Raw genomic sequence first — 18,803 nt, forward strand, 5'->3', positions numbered from 1 at the left:
AGGGAGGGAGGGAGGAAGGGAGGGAGGAAGGGAGGGAGGGAGGAAGGGAGGGAAGAAGTAAGGGAGGGAGGGAGGAAAGGGAAGGAGGGAAAGAAGGAAGGCTGGCTTCAAAATAATAGCTAACACTAGGTTTACACAATTCACTTGTGAGGAAGGGGCTGTTATCACCTCCACTTTGTAAGGATGAGGAAACTGGGGCAGAGTACCTGGTCTGCAACACAGCTGCTCATAAAGTCACCTAAAGGCCTCTTGCCCTTTCCCGATGAAACCTCTGTTCAGTCCCTAAGTCAAGGCAGGCCCCGGGCCAAGGTGCTCTGGTCTTTTGCTTGGGGTGTTTCCTTAACTCCTTGGGAAACTCCATCTGGTTATATTGCATGAGCTGAGTTGGCTGGCTCTGCTGCCTACGCATTCATGCAGTCTGATGCCACACAGTGTCATATGTCAGGGCTTGTGTGATGCCGCCAAACCATGCAGCCCAGGCCGTGTGTACAGAGAGCTGCTGTTGCTGTCAGGAAAGCTCAGGACACTGCGCAGCTGCAGAGACCTCAGACAAGATACATACCCATTCAGAACTCAGTCCATCCCTGGTGTGGCATCTGCCTTCCCCATTCCAAAAGGAATGATATAAAGCCTGGAGTAATTGACATGGAATGCTCTGTGCTATTGGGTCAGCAGTCTGTAATAGATACAATTACCGTACACTCTTCAAATTGGCTATATTCTTGTCAGTATCCCAAATAAAAGTAATCTCATACTGTGTCCTCATGCTGGTCTTTCACACACATCATATGAGAGTCATGTCCCTGAGACCCAGTGTTAACTACTAGTTACTGTCAAACCCCACCCACGTTTCCCTGGTTTCCCTGGCCTCTTTCCCCTCCTGTGTGCAGCTGGGTTATCTCATGCACTGAGTTCATCAGCTGTCACCAGCAAGTTGAAGCTGGGTCTAGTCAGTCCTATGTGTGGATGTTTGACTGCTGAGAAAACGCCTAAGGGATCTCTTCAGTCAGTCACCCAGCATAAGAACTGCCCTAACAGTCGCTTTTCAAACAGAGATAGCGACTGAGCCATCAAATGCAATAGAGCATTGATACTACAAGCTTATACTGTAAAATTCTAATATTTTTCAATAAGCAGTACTGAACATTATTAATATTAAATAGATTTTGCCTTCCTGATAAATGGCTATCTTGAAGATGTTTTTTAATGAGCTGATTCCTTAAATGTGTGTTTGCACACAAATACATTTGGTCCCACTGAAATGAATTTTGCTTGAGTGAGGACTGCAGAATTAGACTTTTGGGGGTCAGCTTCCTGTCCCACAGAATGTGGTGGGAAAGTTCCCACAATCAAGGGGGCCTCTCTTAGCACATTTCATGTGGGAAGCATCTGTAGAGGTTTTATGCAGACAATGCAATGTCTCAAGATGCTATCGGCATCTCCACTGTGTCCTGAGCGGATCCCAATCCCCATCAAATTCCACAAAACTTATTTGCAGCATAAGCAAGGATATGTGTGTGTGTGTGTGTGTGTGTGTGTGTGTGTGTGTGTGTGAGCACAGCAAGGTAGCATTAAACCTCACTGTCACTGTGGAGAAAGAAACCAAACTCATGTGAACTTGAGCTTACAGTCTTCTTATTGTGAGGATGTGTACTGAGAGAAAAGGTTATCATACTTAGAAAATTCTTTAAGGAAGTTATTCTCAATTACTCCCATGAGGTTCAGGGAAACTTAAGCACAGCTGACAAAGCAGCAAGTAAGCCAATTCATTCATTCAATCACTATTTTCAGGATGTCTGCTATATGCCAGACACTATTTTGAACCCTGGGGATGTAGCAGTGAACAGGAGAACCATAGCCCTACATTCTGCTGCTTCACTCAGAACTTGTAACACGCTCATCAGTTCATATTTGAATATCAGACTGTGAGCCCCAACCATGCCCTTTCTCTTCTCACTGTATACCAGCACCTAGAACATATCTGCAACAGAGGTGGTAGTCTATATGTTTTATGAAGTAATACACAGGAACAGAGGTGTGACACTAAACTCTTTAAAAGCCTCATGAAACTCTTTGGAGATATGGAAAACATAACATATACGTTGATTTGCCCAATCTGATGAGTAGGGTAAGTTATAGACTCAGCCACCCGGAAGCACACATTTTGTCAGAGAAATAACAAAAGCCAAGCATGGAGGTTCAGAAGGGTTGGTGTATTTAAGAAACTATAAGCACTGTGATGTGACTGAAGCAAGTGGGAAGAAAGCAGGAGATAAAGCTGAAAAGAGAGGCAAGGTTGGGCATAAAGGATTTAAGGATTTGGACTTTTATCCTGATGGTGATGGGGAATAGACAATGGAATTTAGACAGAGGAGTAATAGGATTTTAAACTGGTGATTTGGCAAGATCATTCTGGCTGCAGAGGTGGAGGACGGACTGGAGGGAGCCACGGCCAATGAGGTAGTCCTGGTGAGAACTGATGAGGCCTTATTTTAGGCAGTCACAGCTGGGCAGGAGAAGTGACAATTTCATGATCCAAGGAAGTAGAATGGGCAGGACTTTATGATGGGCTAGATGGAGGGAAACATCAGTTTCCACTCCAGACTGAAAGACACTTTGTGGCGGGGACTATGGCCCATAGGAAGTGATTAATTTGCACTTGTAAAGGCTGAAAGGATCAGAGAGGAGGAAGTGGTGGACTCTTGGAAGTTTAGTGGTTAAGCATGTGCAGTCAGATTATCTGGGTTAAAATCACAGCTTCACCACTTGCAAACAGTGTGACTTTGGGCAAGAGGCTTAATCTGTCTATGTCTCAACTTCCTCATTCATAAAATGGGAATAATCTAGCTTGTAGAATTTTTGTGAGTCTTTGGTGAATCAATACACGTCATTCCTTAGAAAAGTCCCTCGAATAGAAAGCACTCAATAAAGGCCAATGAGTTATTGTTATTCTCAGGTTTCCAGCTTGTGTATTTGCTGTGATTCAGGGCAGGAAACCTTCACTGGCTCCAACTGCCTGCAGCCTTTAGTTCAAACCCATCACACAGATGCTCAAAATCCTCTATGGTCTGGTCCTGTCCTGTATCTTGTATTATACTGCCCTGTTTTCCCAGGTCTGGGTCTTTTCTTTTGTTTTGTTTTTGAGACGGAGTCTCACTCTGCTGGAGTGCAGTGGTGTGATCTCAGTTCACTGCAACCTCCACCTCCGGGGTTCGAGCAATTCCCCTGCTCAGCCTACTGAGTAGCTGGGATTACAGCCGCCCACCACCACATCTGGCTAATTTTTAAAATAGTTTTAGTAGAGATGGGCTTTCACCATGTTGGCCAGGCTGGTTTTAAACTCCTGACCTCAGGTGATCTGCCTGCCTCAGCGTCCCAAAATGCTGGGATTACAGGCGTGAGCCACTGTGCCTGGCCAGGTCTGGGTCTTTACTCATACTGTTCCCTCTGCCCTCCCCTGCCTTCATCTCTACAGATTAACATTCATTTCAAATGCCATCTCTTCAAAAAAGTACTATTAGACTAATATTAGGTAGTTGCATATATTAGATTTACTCAACTGCCGAATCTTTTAAAATCTAATTTCTTTGTATTTGCCTTAAGTCTCTTGGTTAGGTTTGAATGGGCTCCTTAAGAGTGGCCACTGTCCCTCATTAATCTTTCTATCTCCTCCGGCCCTAACCTTACCTCTCGTGCAACTTGATACATCTTTGTTGCATTGAAACAGACAGCCCCCAAGATGAAGTGCTCATGTATAAAACTGGGGTATTACTGCCACTACATAGGGTAGTTTTGAGTGCTTGGAAGATAAGCGCTCAGCAGATTAGATCCTCATCCACATCATCATTTCTAAAAAGAAAGTTTTACTTGTTCTTTGCCCACCTGAATATAAACATCTCTCTCTCTCTCTCTCTCTCTCTCTCCTCTCTCTCTCTTGAGCAAGAGTCTTGCTCTCACTCCAAGCGGGAGTGCAGTGGCACAATCATAGCTCACTGCAACCTTGAATGCCTGCCTCAGCCTCTTGAGTACCTGGGATTACAGGTGTGTGCCACCACGTCTTTTTTTATTTTTTTAAGAGAAGGGGTCTTGCTATGTTGCCCAGGCTGGTCTCAAACTCCGGGGCTCAAGCAATCCTCCTGCCTTAGCCTCCCAAACTGCTGGGATTACAGGTGTGAGCCACCTGTAATGAGACATTTAACTTAATTAAAATGAGACAGAAGTGGCCACGCCTAGCCACTTCTGTCTCATTTTAATTAAGTTAAAGGAAAAAGGCATTACTTTAGAATTCCTGGTAAATTGTTCACAGGAATCAATACTGTTCTGGCCCATGCAGGCATTTCTTTACAAGTTCCAGAGTTCCGTCTCTGGAGCTATGGCCTGAATATTTTAAGTCTTTTCATTTTGGTCTTGGAGATACGGTGCTCAGCTTTTGATCTCTGTGTTTCTGATAGAGAAGGTGACTCGGAAGGATTCAGGTGCAGCAGTTCCCTCTTCCGTCTCAGGGCCCCCAGTCTGGCTGCTGAGATCAGAAACACAGGGAGTGGGATATGGGCGCTTTGAACTGGCTGTTCCAAAGGGAGCAAACAGGCAACTGTGACAGTCCTGGAGTTTTATTTTTATTTTGTCTTTTTCTTTAGAATTTCCTCTAAAACTCATTAGGGAAATTTAACATACTCCAGATTAGGCACTTTAATGGGCTTTTGTTCCTGCCTTAATTTTTTCCCATTTTTAATTTCTCCTCTGATTTTTACTTGGCTATTTCTGGGATTACAAAGTTTGCAAACTTGACAGCAAAATTTCTGGAAAGCCTTTACTATGTGAGTTCATTATGCTAATATCATGTATACTGCCTGGCTCAGTAAATAAGAGGTTTGTTCCAGAGACTGATTTTGTGGCAGCAGATTGGGTTCGCTATGATAAACCATGTAGGGAAACTGAGCCTCTTTTATAAAGTTTTTATAAAACCACAAAGACTCTGAGTTTGGGAGTTACTTTTTTGCACCACTGTTGTGATTTTTCTCTCTTCAGGAACCTCGGACAAGTCTAATCTGGAGCTGATCACTCTAACATGTACCTGTGTGGCTGCGACTCTCTTCTGGCTTCTATTAACCCTCTTTATCCGAAAAATGAAAAGGGTAAGAACATAGATGACGTTCTATGCTCCTTTTTACATATATCCTAAAACGCCTGGTCTAATGTCTACAGTAGGCAAACAAATGTCGGACCCCCTTATTTCCCCTCCCTCTTATTCCTATCTCTGACCTGGTGAACACAGAAAGAAAACAAAAGTCTCTAACCACAAGGTGGGGTGTTCAAAAGAAAAGCCATAACAATGAGCAGATGAATATTTCTCAGGGACAGAAGATATTTTTGATATAAAATATGTTTAATAGAGTCTTTAAAGTCAGCAGGGGACCTGTGAACCTTTATTTCCTAAATCTCACTCTCTGCTAAGAATAAAAAGGAGGTTGGGCATGGTGGTGCATGACTGTAATCCTAGTACTTTAAGAGACCAAGGCAGGAGGATCACTTGAGGCCAAGAGTTCAAGACCAGCCTGTGCAACATGGTGAGACCCTGACTCTACAAACAATTTTAAAACTTAGCTGGGTATGGTGGTGCACACCTGTAGTCTCAGCTACTTGGGAGGCTGAGGTGGGAAAATCACTTTAGCCTGGGAGGTCAAGTGAGCAGTGAGCTGCGATCATGCCACTGCACTCCAGCCTGAGTGACAGAGTGAGACCGCATCAGGAAAGGCCCACCTTTGACTTCTCTCATAACATTTTGGAAGTAAAAATAAGTGGATTCTTGTTCTATACCTTCTCAGTCACACCACAAAATTAAGTTCTTTAGTGTATGAGGTCCAGGTTGGCATTCAGGACATTGGATTTCTATACTTAGGCCTGCAATATGGTCTGCTTCTCCAAAATCCAGTGGGAAAAGAGCTTTCATTCATTCATTCATTCATTCATTCATTCATGCTTCAAATATTTACTGCATACCCACTCAATGCAGCGTGCCAGGCCCTGTGCAAGGCCCTCTGGTGACAGAGGGACAGACGCTGTTGGGGGAGACTGGCTTTAATCAGCCACACAAATGTCAAACTGCAACTCTGAGTTAGCTGAAAGAGTAGCTGTCTAAAAGATGTGTAAGAGGAGTGGCAAGGTAAGGAAGAGAGGAAAGAGTGTCGTAGGCAGAGGGAAGAGCATCTGGGAGGCTAGGCAGGGGAGGGAGAACACTGTGAGAAGGGGAGACTGACAGAAGGCCAGGGCTGCAGTGCGGAGAACAGGAGGAACAAGGTATGAAGTGAGGCTGCCAAGGAATGAAAAGAAAAGGCGGCGAGGCCTGGCTAGGCAGGGTCTTGTAGGCCATGGTGAGGGATGTGGTCCATATTCTAAAAGCAATGGGAAACCTTGGGGAAGAGAGGGATGTTAGGCTAAGGTGGGGATGTGGGGTGGGGCGGGTAGTGTGACAGATATATGTCTGGAAAGATTATTTTGGTTACTGTGAAAAAAATGGACCAGAGAGGGAAAGAGTGAATAGAGAGGCACCTGATAGAAGACTTCATAGTAGTCCAGGTAAGGAATTATGGTGGCAGGCCGGGCATGGTGGCTCACACCTGTAATCCCAGCACTTTGGGAGGCTGAGGCAGGTGGATTACCTGAGGTCAGGAGTTCAAGACCAGCCTAGCCAACATGGTGAAACCCCATCTCTACTAAAGATACAAAAAAATTAGCCAGGTATGGTGGTGGGCACCTGTAATCTCAGCTACTCGGGAGGCTGAGGCAGGAGAATTGCTTGAACTCGGGAGGCAGAGGTTACAGTGTGCCAAAATTATGCCACTGCATTCCAGCCTGGGTGACAGAGCAAGACTCTGTCTTAAAAAAAAAAAGAAAGAAAGAAAGAAAAAAGAATAGGTGGCTTTTCTTTTGGTGGCTCTGACTAAATGATTAGAGTCAAGGGATATTTGGGAAGTAAAATCAGTAAGACTTGAGAAGTGTCAGAAGGCCTCCTCAATTTCTAGAGATTAGCTCTTATGAATATGCAGGTCTTATGGGAAGCTCTTTATGTAGTATCTCAATAAATTATTCCAAAAATATGAAAAGGTAGATATATTATTATTCCCATTTTATAGAGAGGGCAACTGAGACTCAGAAAGATAAAGTTAACTATAGTTAGACCAAAGTCACTATAGTTAGACCTTAGTTTTCAGGCTATTCGACCTTAGATTTGATATTTACAACCAATAAGGTATACTTCATAGTGCTGGTATGAGAGACAAGGCCAGCAGCCATCTTCTATGGTAAATGTTTAACATCAGGCTTTTGCCGTTTGGAGTGACTGGTTTTCAGACATGGCAACTAATTCCACTGCTTGAGAAGGAAACAAAGGTCACACAGTAGTTTTGAAAAGGGAGATATACCACGTAGGGAAATACATCTAACAGAAGCAAAACTTGCCAAATCTGCAAGGGAGGTACAAAGGCTATGGGAGTTCAAAGGAGGAGAAGGGGAGAAAAAACTTCTGAGAAAGCGAGGCTTGAGACAGACTTTGAAGGCTGTAGCTGGAAGGAAAGAAGCAGAAAAACAGCCCGCCCCAGTCCTTCCTACTCCCCGGGGATGTAGTGTGGTTACTTAGCATAGAGGAGCACAGCAGAAATTAAACTGAAAAGGGGCTAGGTGCAGTGGCTCACGCCTGGAATCCCAGCACTTTGGGAGGCCGAGGCTGGCAGATCTCCTGAAGTCAGGAGTTCAAGACCATTCTGGCCAACATGGTAAAACTCTGTCTCTACTAAAAATACAAAAATTAGCTGGGCGTGGTGGCCAGCACCTATAATCCCAGCTACTTGGGAGGTTGAGGCAGGAGAATCGCTTGAACCCGGGAGGCGGAGGTTGCAGTGAGCCAAGATCGCACCACTGCACTCCAGCCTGGGCGACAAGAGCAAGACTCCATCTCAAAAAAATAAATAAAAAATAAAACTGGAAAGGTACATTGAGACTAAATTAGGGAGGTCCCTTCTATTTCTAAAATTCTGTGAAATTTTGATGGCAATAAGAAAGAATGAGAACAAGGGATTATTATCTCAAAACAGAATGCCTGTAAAATCTGAAAGGCATTGGGGGAGCCGGGCGCGGTGGCTCACGCCTGTAATCCCAGCACTTTGGGAGGCCGAGGTGGGTGGATCACGAGGTCAAGAGATCGAGACCATCCTGGTCAACATGGTGAAACCCCGTCTCTACTAAAAATACAAAAAATCAGCTGGGCATGGTGGCACGTGCCTGTAATCCCAGCTACTCAGGAAGCTGAGGCAGGAGAATTGCCTGAACCCGGGAGGCGGAGGTTGCGGTGAGCCGAGATTGCGCCATTGCACTCCAGCCTGGGTAACATGAGTGAAACTCCGTCTCAAAAAAAAAAAAAAAAAAAAAGAAAGGCATTGGGGGAGGCAAAGAGGAACAAGACATCTAAAAATCTTTCCATGTGGTTCTTCTAATGACAATGTAAATTCCTCATTGATAAAGACAGCATTTTATCTTTGTATCTTCACCCTTCATCATCATAGCTAACATTTATTGTTGTAATTATAGCTAACATTTATTGATGCTTACTGCATACCAGGCCCTACTCTTAATAGCTTTCCATGGATTATTTCATTTAATATTCACAATAACCCTGAGATAAGTATCATTATTACAGATAAGAAAACTAAGGTTAGAGGGCAGCTTGCCCACAGTTATGTGTGTGGGTGGACAGAAGTTGACCTGCCATTCAAACCCAGGCATCCAGCCCCCATGCCTGGGCTTTGAAGCACTTAACTGTGCAGCCTCCATGCCAAGCACCTGGTAGCTGCTCAGTGTTAATGTCAATTGAAAGAATAAATATTTGCCGACTAACATTTTACTATCACAGTCTCCTCAAAGCCCTCACTTAAGGTTTGTTTGGTGTCTCCTCTCACCTGCCTTATTGAAGTAAACCATAAAATTCCATGGGTGCCACATGGGAGACTGCCTACCACTGCCGGTTTCCCTGCCTCTGTCAACACTACTACCAGCCTCCCCATATATCCTGCATGAGTCCAAGATGTCCCTTGCGAGGTTTTAGCTATCCTCTGCTCTGTGGGGATTGGAGATTGTTTCTCAGGGTTTTGGCTATACTGGGCATTAAAGAGTTTAGTCATAAAACCTACTATGACAGCAGCTTCCCTAATGGGCACCCAGTACCCTGGTATAGGAATTCATACTCTTCACAGAGTGTCTGGCAGGCCGGGCCCTCATAGTCTAATACCAATGGCAAACATGGTACATGACAAACATGCTCCTTATTGTTTTTTGCATTTCATCCTTTACGAAAGCCAAGCAAACTTTCTGCCTTGAGCTATCTGTCACACATTTTAGTGATAATTTTTGTGAGAAGGAGAATGATTGCAAGTGATGGATAAGGTGAGCTGTGACAGCCCAGAACAGCGTGAGTAAGGGCTGAAGAATGCGGGTGGGTGTGAAATGGTTGTGTATGAGAGGTTGTCTTCTCTAGTCCAACGCTGGTCCTGTTTAGGGAAAAGCACCAAAAGGAAGGGCCCCAAAACTCATTTAAATGAAGTTCACATAACTTCTGGGCAAGAATTATATGGGAAAAACTCTTTCCATCATATCCAAGAGTCTGCCCACAGAAATGCAGTCATCAATTCTGGAAATGTGTCCCTTAACAGGAAATATACCCATTGATATGAATTTAAGATATTAAATGTAAATCCAGTTATCTATGATCTGAAATAAAGGGTATCTTCTGGGCTTGATTTGCATTACCAAGACAAAAAAGCATTTCAAGGCAGATGTCTGCCTTACTCACTTGACATCATACCAATGGACAAATGAACTCAGGATGTGGCTTGTGTATAAGTCTTATACCATATTTACTCCTTGGCCTTTGAAATAATCAATTTCTTTCTTTCTTTCTTTTTAGACAGAGTCTTGCTCTGTCACCCAGGCTAAAGTGCAGTGGCGCCATTTCGGCTCATTGCAACTTCCGCCTCCTGAGTTCAAGCAGTTCTCCTGCCTCAGCCTCCCAAGTAGCTGGGACTACAGGCATGCGCCACCACACCTGACTAATTTTTGTATTTTTAGTAGAGACGGGGTTTCATCATGTTGGCCAGACTCGTCTCGAACTCCTAACCTCAGGTGATCCAGCCACCTCAGCCTCTTAAAATGCTGGGATTACAGGCCATCATATACGGTCTCAACTTCCATTTCTAATAGAAGGTAACCTTATTCCAGTGTCACTAACGGATTCAGCTACAACCTTTCCAGATAGCTGGAGCAACTAAGAGGACAGGACTTCTGAAGGTTTAAACACTTCATAAGAAATGTGTCTTTCACTGCCCCAGGGATCTTCAGTTTACTTTGCCACTACTTGCCTTTCCTATATATGTAGAAAAGCCACAATGCATCCCACTGTTGGCCCATCTGTAATGTATATTCCTGCTTATACAAGATGGCTATAGAAAGTTATTTTTAGTCATTGTTTGGAATGACTTTATAAAAATGCTTTGCATTTTTTAGCAAGACCATCATATAATTGTTTAAGATCAAGTAAAACACATAAGGTCACTGGAGAATTTGAGTGCATGTTATCCAAGATAGGATGGTAGAGCTCACATTACAGAAATGTAGTGTGGGAACAGTAAGGAGTTGTTTAATAGAAATTGTACACTCAAGTGTGATGAGTGCATCTGCATGTGGAGAAGTACTTTCTGTACCTGGCCACACAGTTTCGACCAAGTGATTCCAAATAACAGTGGATGTTAACTGAATATCCAGGATTTGTAAAGTTGTTTTCTTCTTGATGACTTTGAGATCTCTTTACTTCTCAGTCTTCTTCTGAAATAAAGACTGACTATCTATCGATTATAATGGACCCAGATGAAGTTCCCCTGGATGAGCAGTGTGAGCGGCTCCCTTATGATGCCAGCAAGTGGGAGTTTGCCCGGGAGAGACTTAAACTGGGTAAGATATGTGTTCGACAGGTTTATAAACCTATACTGAGTACATACTACATGAAAAACACCGTGCTTTGAGAGACGCAAAAGTAAACTAGACCTGGGATTCTACCTTCCAGCTGCTCACAAAGTAGCAAGGGAGATGGACACGAAGGTAAATAATTCCAATGGAATGCTCAGACAACAGTATAAGGTGACAGGCAGCACCTATTTGTTCATTCAGTGGCTATCAGGCACCTTCTCTGAGCAGCAGACAGTGGTCTAAGCCCTGGAGATGCAAAGGTGCTTGCATCTCCTCCCTCAAAGGGCTCTGTCTGGAGATAGATGCAAAAGTGGTAAGTGAAGGGGGACGGGGAGAGAAGCATTCCAACAGGAAGCTTACAAGTACATATACTCTTAAATAATGAAACTGTTGAGGGATTAGAAATATGTGATCCAGAACATAATTGAGGGTGGCAACGAACAGTAAAATCAAACATTTGGTGAAAGAGTTGTGCGCTTCAAGGCTATGGATAAAAAAACACCCTCTGCACAAATCCACAAATTACACGCTGTGATTTTCCTGGGAATGTCCAGATGGAGTAGAAAGCCATAGGGGAGTCATTTAAGTTTCACTTTTGAAGAGCAAAGACTGTTGTTTTCCAGGTAGCGCAGATGCTATAAACAGCAGACAAATGTGCTTTCCCGCAGCCTACCTTGCAGTTCCTCCAGCTCAGACGTCACAAAGCCCATTAATCTCCAATCTCTGGTGCTACAAAACAACTGGAGCCTCAATTACTCCTACCCAGAATGTTTGGATTGTGGCTTCTGAAAGTTTTCCACTCACTTCTGTGTATGCCAGAGTCATTAGTAGTTGGAACAAGGAAAACAGATTGTGGATGCAGTGTTCTTGGAGCTTGTCACTCTCAGTGTGGAGAGCCTGTTGTTCCAAATTCAACAGTATTGCCCCTCTCCTTACATGCAAATGATACTGGGGTGAAGGATGTAGGGGGCAGAGAGGAGAAAATGGCTTTTGTTTTTCTCTTGGGCCTTGAAATGATTCTGCTTACATTGAGAAAGGACTGGCCCCAGGAGCATGTTGCATTTGGCTTAGAAATCAGTTAAAAGTTGGAGAGACAGGAGAAAGCCAGCAATGGCTACAGACAGGAGGGAAAAAAAATCAACTACATTTGGAGTAGTTAAGGGCAGGTGGCACACTGGATTCGTTCCTTCTGTAAGTCTAAATTATATGGCAGCTAGCCCAGCCCCTCAGTGACCTTGGCAGGGAATATGGGATAATTTTCCCACAATTATGAGCCATTCTCAGCCCACGTTGCTTTCCAGAGTTATTAGTCATAATCAAATGTACTTCTTGCAGTATAGAACACATGAGCTTTCTGTCCCACGTTTCATTCTTTCCCAGTATCATTGTGATCCGCACCACATCACAGATTGCTAATCCTTCTACCAGAATTCCCCTGGGGCTCTGTGGGTTTAAATAATCCCATTTCAGAAGCACCTCCTTGATGAAGATCATTCTTATCGTTCTTTTCCTCCCCAGAGTTGCCACATGCTAGGATTTGGCTTATGTCCATGTGAGTGTTTCTGATGGTGAGAGAAAGTGTGTCAAGTCTGCTAACTTTGTCTTTCAATGCAGAGTGTGGCTGAAAGGCCCAGAGGTATGCTCCTCTGATTGATTAATGTGGGAGCAAGGAGGCCCAAGACTTGTTTATTTCTTAAGCCAAATAAATGACAAAGTAATTTGAAGTCATGTCTGACAACTGAAAATAACCCAGATTATGTCCAGATAGAGGGAAAAAAGGCTGTTTTAACTGGCAGTTACACTAGGGTTGTAAATGTAGAGAAATACACAAGGTTGTATCTGATTTCCGCTGTATCTACTGTGTTGGTTACTATCAGCAGCCCTAGTGAGTGGGATTGGAATTTACACTACCTGATAGATGGATGCAGTTGGAGCTTGGGTCAAAGGTGTTGCTACCACTTAAATTCCTGAAATCCAAGAACAAAAGGAACCTTTTCTTAAAAAATAAATGATTCTTCACTAACCCATGGGAAAGAATTCAGCTTCTATAAATGTATTACAGAAGTTAGAATAGGCCAGGCATGGTAGCTCACGTCTATAATCCCAACATTTTGGGAGGCTGAGGCGGGTGGATCACCTGAGGTCAGGAGTTCAAGACCAGCCTGGCCAACATGGTGAAACCCCATCTCTACTAAAAATACAAAAATGTGCCAGGCATGGTGGCGCACACCTATAGTCCCAGCTATTTGGGAGGCTGAGGCAGGAGAATCGTTTGAACCCAGGAGGCAGAGGTTGCAGTGAGCCTAGATCATGCCACGGCACTCCAGCCTGGGTGACAAAGTGAGACTCCATCTCAAAAAAAAAAAAAAAAAAAAGTTAGCATAATGTTCAACATTGCATTTTTCTATTGGAAAATAATCAAAAGTCAGAATTACCTAATATGGCAAACAATACAGGGAGTCTGGAATTTGGCAAGTGGATGGTGCCTGGGCTGGTGCTGCCTCTTGTAAGACCAGCCCTGAATGCTAGAGGTGGCCCAGCCCATGCTACCATGCACTCTCCCCAGAGTGCCCAGGGCCCCTGGCCAGTCCAAGACATTCTTGGAGGAGATTCCAATATCCTTGCATTGTATGGCAATGACCTAGCACACTTCCAAGCTAGTTAGTGGCATTCCAGGAAACACTGAGGAGAATTTTAAGGGAAAAGAAGGATCAGGTGAGGTCAAGTCCGGGGCAACTGGGCTCCCCTGAAACTGGAACCATGGGTCTGCAGGATTCCAACACATCAGATGATTGAGGATCCCATAACAGCTTCATGCTGTTTTATGAGGCAGCAGTCGGCTTCCAAGAGAATAAAGAAAAGACTGAGGGAAGCCAAATGAAAGCCAGTTTATTCTCACTGATAAGAAATATCCCAAACACTTGTTAAAACTATGGGTGTTGTGACTGCTGAGTTGGGACGTCGGGGCTGAAACTATGGAAAGTGCAAAGGATGCCACCTGCCCCAAACATGCAAGAGTCTTAGGAGTGTAAGGAGAAAGGATCTGGATATTTCTCAGGCTCAAGACACTTTTCTTTTTAGACAGAAGAAGGCATTGTGGAAGAAAAGCATTGATCTTTTATCTCAAATAAAGCAAGAAATAAGCCTCCAATCAAAATGCCAGTTTTTACTAGTATAGAGAAGGCATTTGCTAGCACTGTTCCCACATCTGATTTTCACTGTTCCCACACCTGATTTTCAAGATCCACTGGAGGCTCTTTTATTTCAACTCAAGAGTCCTCATCTTGGTTTATTTATTGGACAATTTTATGCAAAAAAAGGAAGCAGAGGCAATAGCTCTGCCCATGTTGCATGCTCTGGGAGGAATGACATTCAGGGGACACCAAAGCAGCATGTTTGACAGAAAGAGAAATGTGTTATCTCTCCAGTGTTCCCTCTGAATGCAGAGCATGTCCCTATGAGATAGATGCAGACAGCCACACAGAGACCCTAATGATGACACTGGTATAACTGAAATTTTCATACATCCTAACTAGACACGTGGGGTAGTGGGTAATAAAAGACATTAAGCAGAGGCAAGGTAAAGACATTTTTGTCACTGAGCAGCTGGGCATAAAAGTAGAAAAGTTCTAATATGATGAGGAAAAAGTAAAGCTTCATTATAAAATACAAGAAACTTAAAAAAAAAGTGTCCTTTGAGAAAAGGGATTCAATAATGAAGAAAGAAGGGAGGAAAGAAGGTTAATGAACTGAAGGCACATTATCAGACGGGTCTAAGAAAGAAGACTTGGTTGGGAAAGGAGGGGGCTGTGGTAAATTAACACTCTAACTGCCAGGATTTATCATAATTTTAACCAACAAGTGGTATTCTGTTGTTTATTTCCCCTTCCCCCAACAAAAGCCAAAAGAGTGACTTCTTCCGCTCATTCTTCTTTGGGCCTATCATGCCGGTGGTGTACCATTTCTCTGGGTTCTATTGAGCTGTCTCTTTCCTGATGTGCAAAAGGAAGTTCCCTGACATAAAAGGTAGCTTAGGTACTCCAGGGAATGCCCTCCCCGACGGGCATCAATCTCAGCGTCTCCATCCCACAGGCCCCTCTAGTTACCTATGACTGTAAGAGATTTGTTTTGGGCATCACACAAATTTCTGAACACTACTTTCCATTCTGCAATAATATATAGTAATAACTGATAGCACCAGGCACCAAGTTAGGTTCTGGGAAGATTCAGACATGGTCCTTGCCCCACTGAGTCAAGTTGGCTCATTCTAGGATAGGGAAAGAAACACATTAACAATCATTACAGCATAGCATTATGCGGACCATGAAAGAAATCTTTCCTGGTTATTGCATTTAGCAACTACCTCTCTGGGGTTGAAACAAATTATTACCAGTGGTTGACCAGGCTCCTGTGCTGAACCATGAGTATTTGTAATCTTCATATAAAGACACATTAGAAAGACTGGGAATATGCTGCCTGGTAGGGAAGTCAGAGAAATGACTTAGTGACTATTTTACAGTTATGAGTATTATTATAATCCACAGTAGCAACCATCATTTTCTATTTCTTCCTTTTTGCTGAAAAAAGATGAAAGAAAATGACTGTAAGTGGCAAGAAAGGGAGCTTAGGTTACACATAGGGAAGTCTTCTTGGTCATAATGTAATTAAACAATGGAAGAAACCACATGGGACTTGGTCCCATCTTTCGTCTGGGAGGACCCTGTGAAAAGGAAACTGGACATCTACCTTCACTGAATGCCTTCTAGGGACTTACTCTATCTCTGAAGGATGTGGGGCCTCAGGAACAGAGTTAAGAATTGAAAGGAAGAGACTCCAGAAACAAGTCCCTTACTTTGTCTCTTTTAGGGTCAGTTCACTGGAGATTCCATGCCTCACATACACACATAGGAAAAGGCATTTCCTTCCTGAAAAAGACTTAAACTCACCCTATTGCCTTGGCAAACAAACCAGTGTCTTCTCATTGTAGGCAAATCACTTGGAAGAGGGGCTTTTGGAAAAGTGGTTCAAGCATCAGCATTTGGCATTAAGAAATCACCTACATGCAGGACTGTGGCTGTGAAAATGCTGAAAGGTATGTATGTCATAGTTTGGCTTTCAACCGACCCATCACCATTTTGCATTTCCTAAATGTTGGTACAAGTGGGATATAGCCTGGGAACAGACACAAGCTATTTCTGCTCCGGCCACATAATTTTCTTCTACTGCTAGGAGCCTCTTTGCTCACGAGTTTTAGATTAGGCCAGCACGAGCTCAGAATAAACCTCGTAAATGGAACAGCACTGTCCACAAGAAAATCATCTCTGTCACGTCAAAGGTCTTTCTCTTCTCACATCACAGACTATAGATGACAAGGGACTTAAGCCCATTGTAACTGCAGGTTCAAATTTTGGCATGCTCCACTGTGATGTTGTAATGGAAACTTAGCAGCACATCCTAAGTCCCAATGGCTTAGCTTGGGCTTGACCTGACTATAAAGTAAAACTATAAAGCTAGAACAATTGAGTTGATCAGAGCTCTAAACCATTTTATACTAATAAGCCCCAACCATAAAATATTTCATCTTTACCAATTTAAAAAACTGAATTATCTTTCTAGTGTTGAAAGATATTACTACTCTGCAAAGCACTGGGAGGTAGAGCCAAATCACACAGTGACTTATGCCCAACACCAAAGAAAGATTGAAAATGAAAATCAGTGAAAGGACCAGATGTCTCAAAGACTCACAGGTCCTTTAAAGTGTAGAAAATACTTCATTTCCTTATCCGTAATGGAATTTTATGATGCTTCAACTCAACAGAACTGAAAAACTCAAAGGGCAGCTTTTAACTTTCCAAAATCTTCAGGATATTCCTGGGGGATTCTGAAGCCCTGGCTGTGAGTCTAGCTATGCAGGTACATAGCACAGCCTCCAGGAGAAAGGGCTGTTTGCTTAGGGAGACTTCAAAGTTCTTAATCTTCTAGCAATAACTCCATTATTTCAAAAGCCCCATGTAAAGATATTTTCAACTTCAAAAGGCTGTACTCCCAAGAAAAGACTAATAAAACTCTGCAAAGAACCTGCCAGTTCTACTCTGAAAGTAGTCTTGGAAGGAGTTTTGCATCTACAAGTCAGAACTTTTGTTTGGGGTAGACTGCCCAGATGATGGCAGGCCTTTCTGTCAGAATACAGACATGCTAGCCTCCTCTCCCAAAGAACCCCAGGTTCTGAAGAGAAGAGGCATCAACATGTCTTCTGTGTGAGAAAGCTCACACTAGGTACTTTCACATATTAAGCTGAACCACATGGAACTGCCACTTTTCTTATTTTCTCTCTACAGCCTTGTGAGGTAGACATTATTATGCTCAGTTTGCAGATGAGGAAACATGGCCAAGAAAGGTTAACTAGCCTCTGCAAGGCCACACAGCTGCTCAGTGTAAGTCAGGGTTTGTGGGCAAAAGCCTTCCAGCTTTGAATGCAGTGCTCTTGCCTCCACACCAGTGTGCCACAAAAGAGGGGCTGCAGAGACCTGGCTTCCTGGAATTGGCCCATTGCTCCAAAACCCTGAAAATGATCCTGGCCTGATTTATGGAGGCAATCCGGTATCCAACCTAGACATAGGTGGACACTAAATCTGGAAGCAACTGTTTCCTCAGCCAGTCCCTTTTCCCAGCTTGCTGCCACACATTGTCCTCTAGGAGAGGCAGCTCTGATGTCCACACTAGTCTGTTGTGAGTCCAAGATAACACCTGTGGCCCTATAGGCCCTGCCTATAACACTTGTGGCCCAGCAAGCTAAACAAGAGCCTGGTTTTTTTTCCTCTGTGGCAAGGGGGCAGAACTCCGAAGAGGAAAGGATTATAGGGAGATGAATGAATTTGAAAGGAAGATTCCGACTTGAGATTTTTTTTCTAAGAGACAGGGTTTTACTCTGTCACTCAGGCTGGCGTGCAGTAGCATGATCATAGTTCACTGCAGCCTCTGCCTTACAGGCTCAAGCAGTCCTCCCACCTCAGCCTCTCAAGCAGTTAGGACTAGAGGCTCACACCATCACACCTAGCTAATTTAAAACAATTTTTTTGGAGGGGGACAAGGTCTCCCCATCTTGCCCAGGCTGGTCTCAAACTCCTGGGAGGACTGCTGGGCTCAAGCAGTCCTCCTGTCTCAGCCTCCCAAAGTGCTGGGATTACAGGTATGAGCCACTGCACCCAGCTGAGATTTTTTTAAATGCCCAGAGATTCTCTTCTATGTACTACAGAAATTGCGTGTAGTGTCTTCATAAATGCCTATCACTCTCTTTCTTTTCTTCTTCTTCTTCTTCTTTTTTTTTTAAGCCATCAGCATTGATTTGAAAAAAACTGCCAAATTACCCACTCTATAAAATTCCTAAAATAAAAATTTTCATTCAGCTTTCTTGCTTAAATTGGTTGGCCATCTGTTTTTGGGAGATATAAAAAAAGGCACCGCCAGGTGTGGTGGCTCACACCTGTAATCCTAGTACTTTGGGAGACTGAGGCAGGCAGATCAGGAGGTCAGGCATTCAAGACCAGCCTGGCGAAACCCAGTCTCTACTAAAAAATACAAAAATTAGCTGGGTGTGGTGGCAGGCACCTATAGTGGGAGGTGAGGCAGGAGAATTGCTTGACCCTGGGAGTTGAAGGTTGCAGTAAGCTGAGATCACACCACTGCACTCAAGCCTGGGTGACAGAGTGATATGTTGTCCCAAAAAAAGGAATAAAGTCATAAAGTGAAACAAAGGCCATAACTCAAAAGCTCTTTCAAAGTGTCCTTGAGCA

The 18,803-nt window shown here is 43.6% G+C and overlaps 1 protein-coding gene across 1 annotated transcript in view; it reads left to right on the top strand.

The window, feature by feature from the left end:
* Positions 1-18,803, top strand: part of FLT1 (fms related receptor tyrosine kinase 1) — a 197,116-nt gene that overhangs the window by 146,145 nt on the left and 32,168 nt on the right. Inside the window, exons 17-19 of the mRNA XM_017537494.2 lie at positions 5,029-5,135; positions 10,863-10,995; positions 15,998-16,102. Coding sequence (XP_017392983.1) covers positions 5,029-5,135; positions 10,863-10,995; positions 15,998-16,102 — 345 coding nt within the window. The remainder of the gene's footprint in view (positions 1-5,028; positions 5,136-10,862; positions 10,996-15,997; positions 16,103-18,803) is intronic.

The sequence above is a fragment of the Cebus imitator genome, unplaced genomic scaffold (assembly GCF_001604975.1).
Source record: "Cebus imitator isolate Cc_AM_T3 unplaced genomic scaffold, Cebus_imitator-1.0 Scaffold103, whole genome shotgun sequence".
NCBI lineage: Eukaryota > Metazoa > Chordata > Mammalia > Primates > Cebidae > Cebus > Cebus imitator.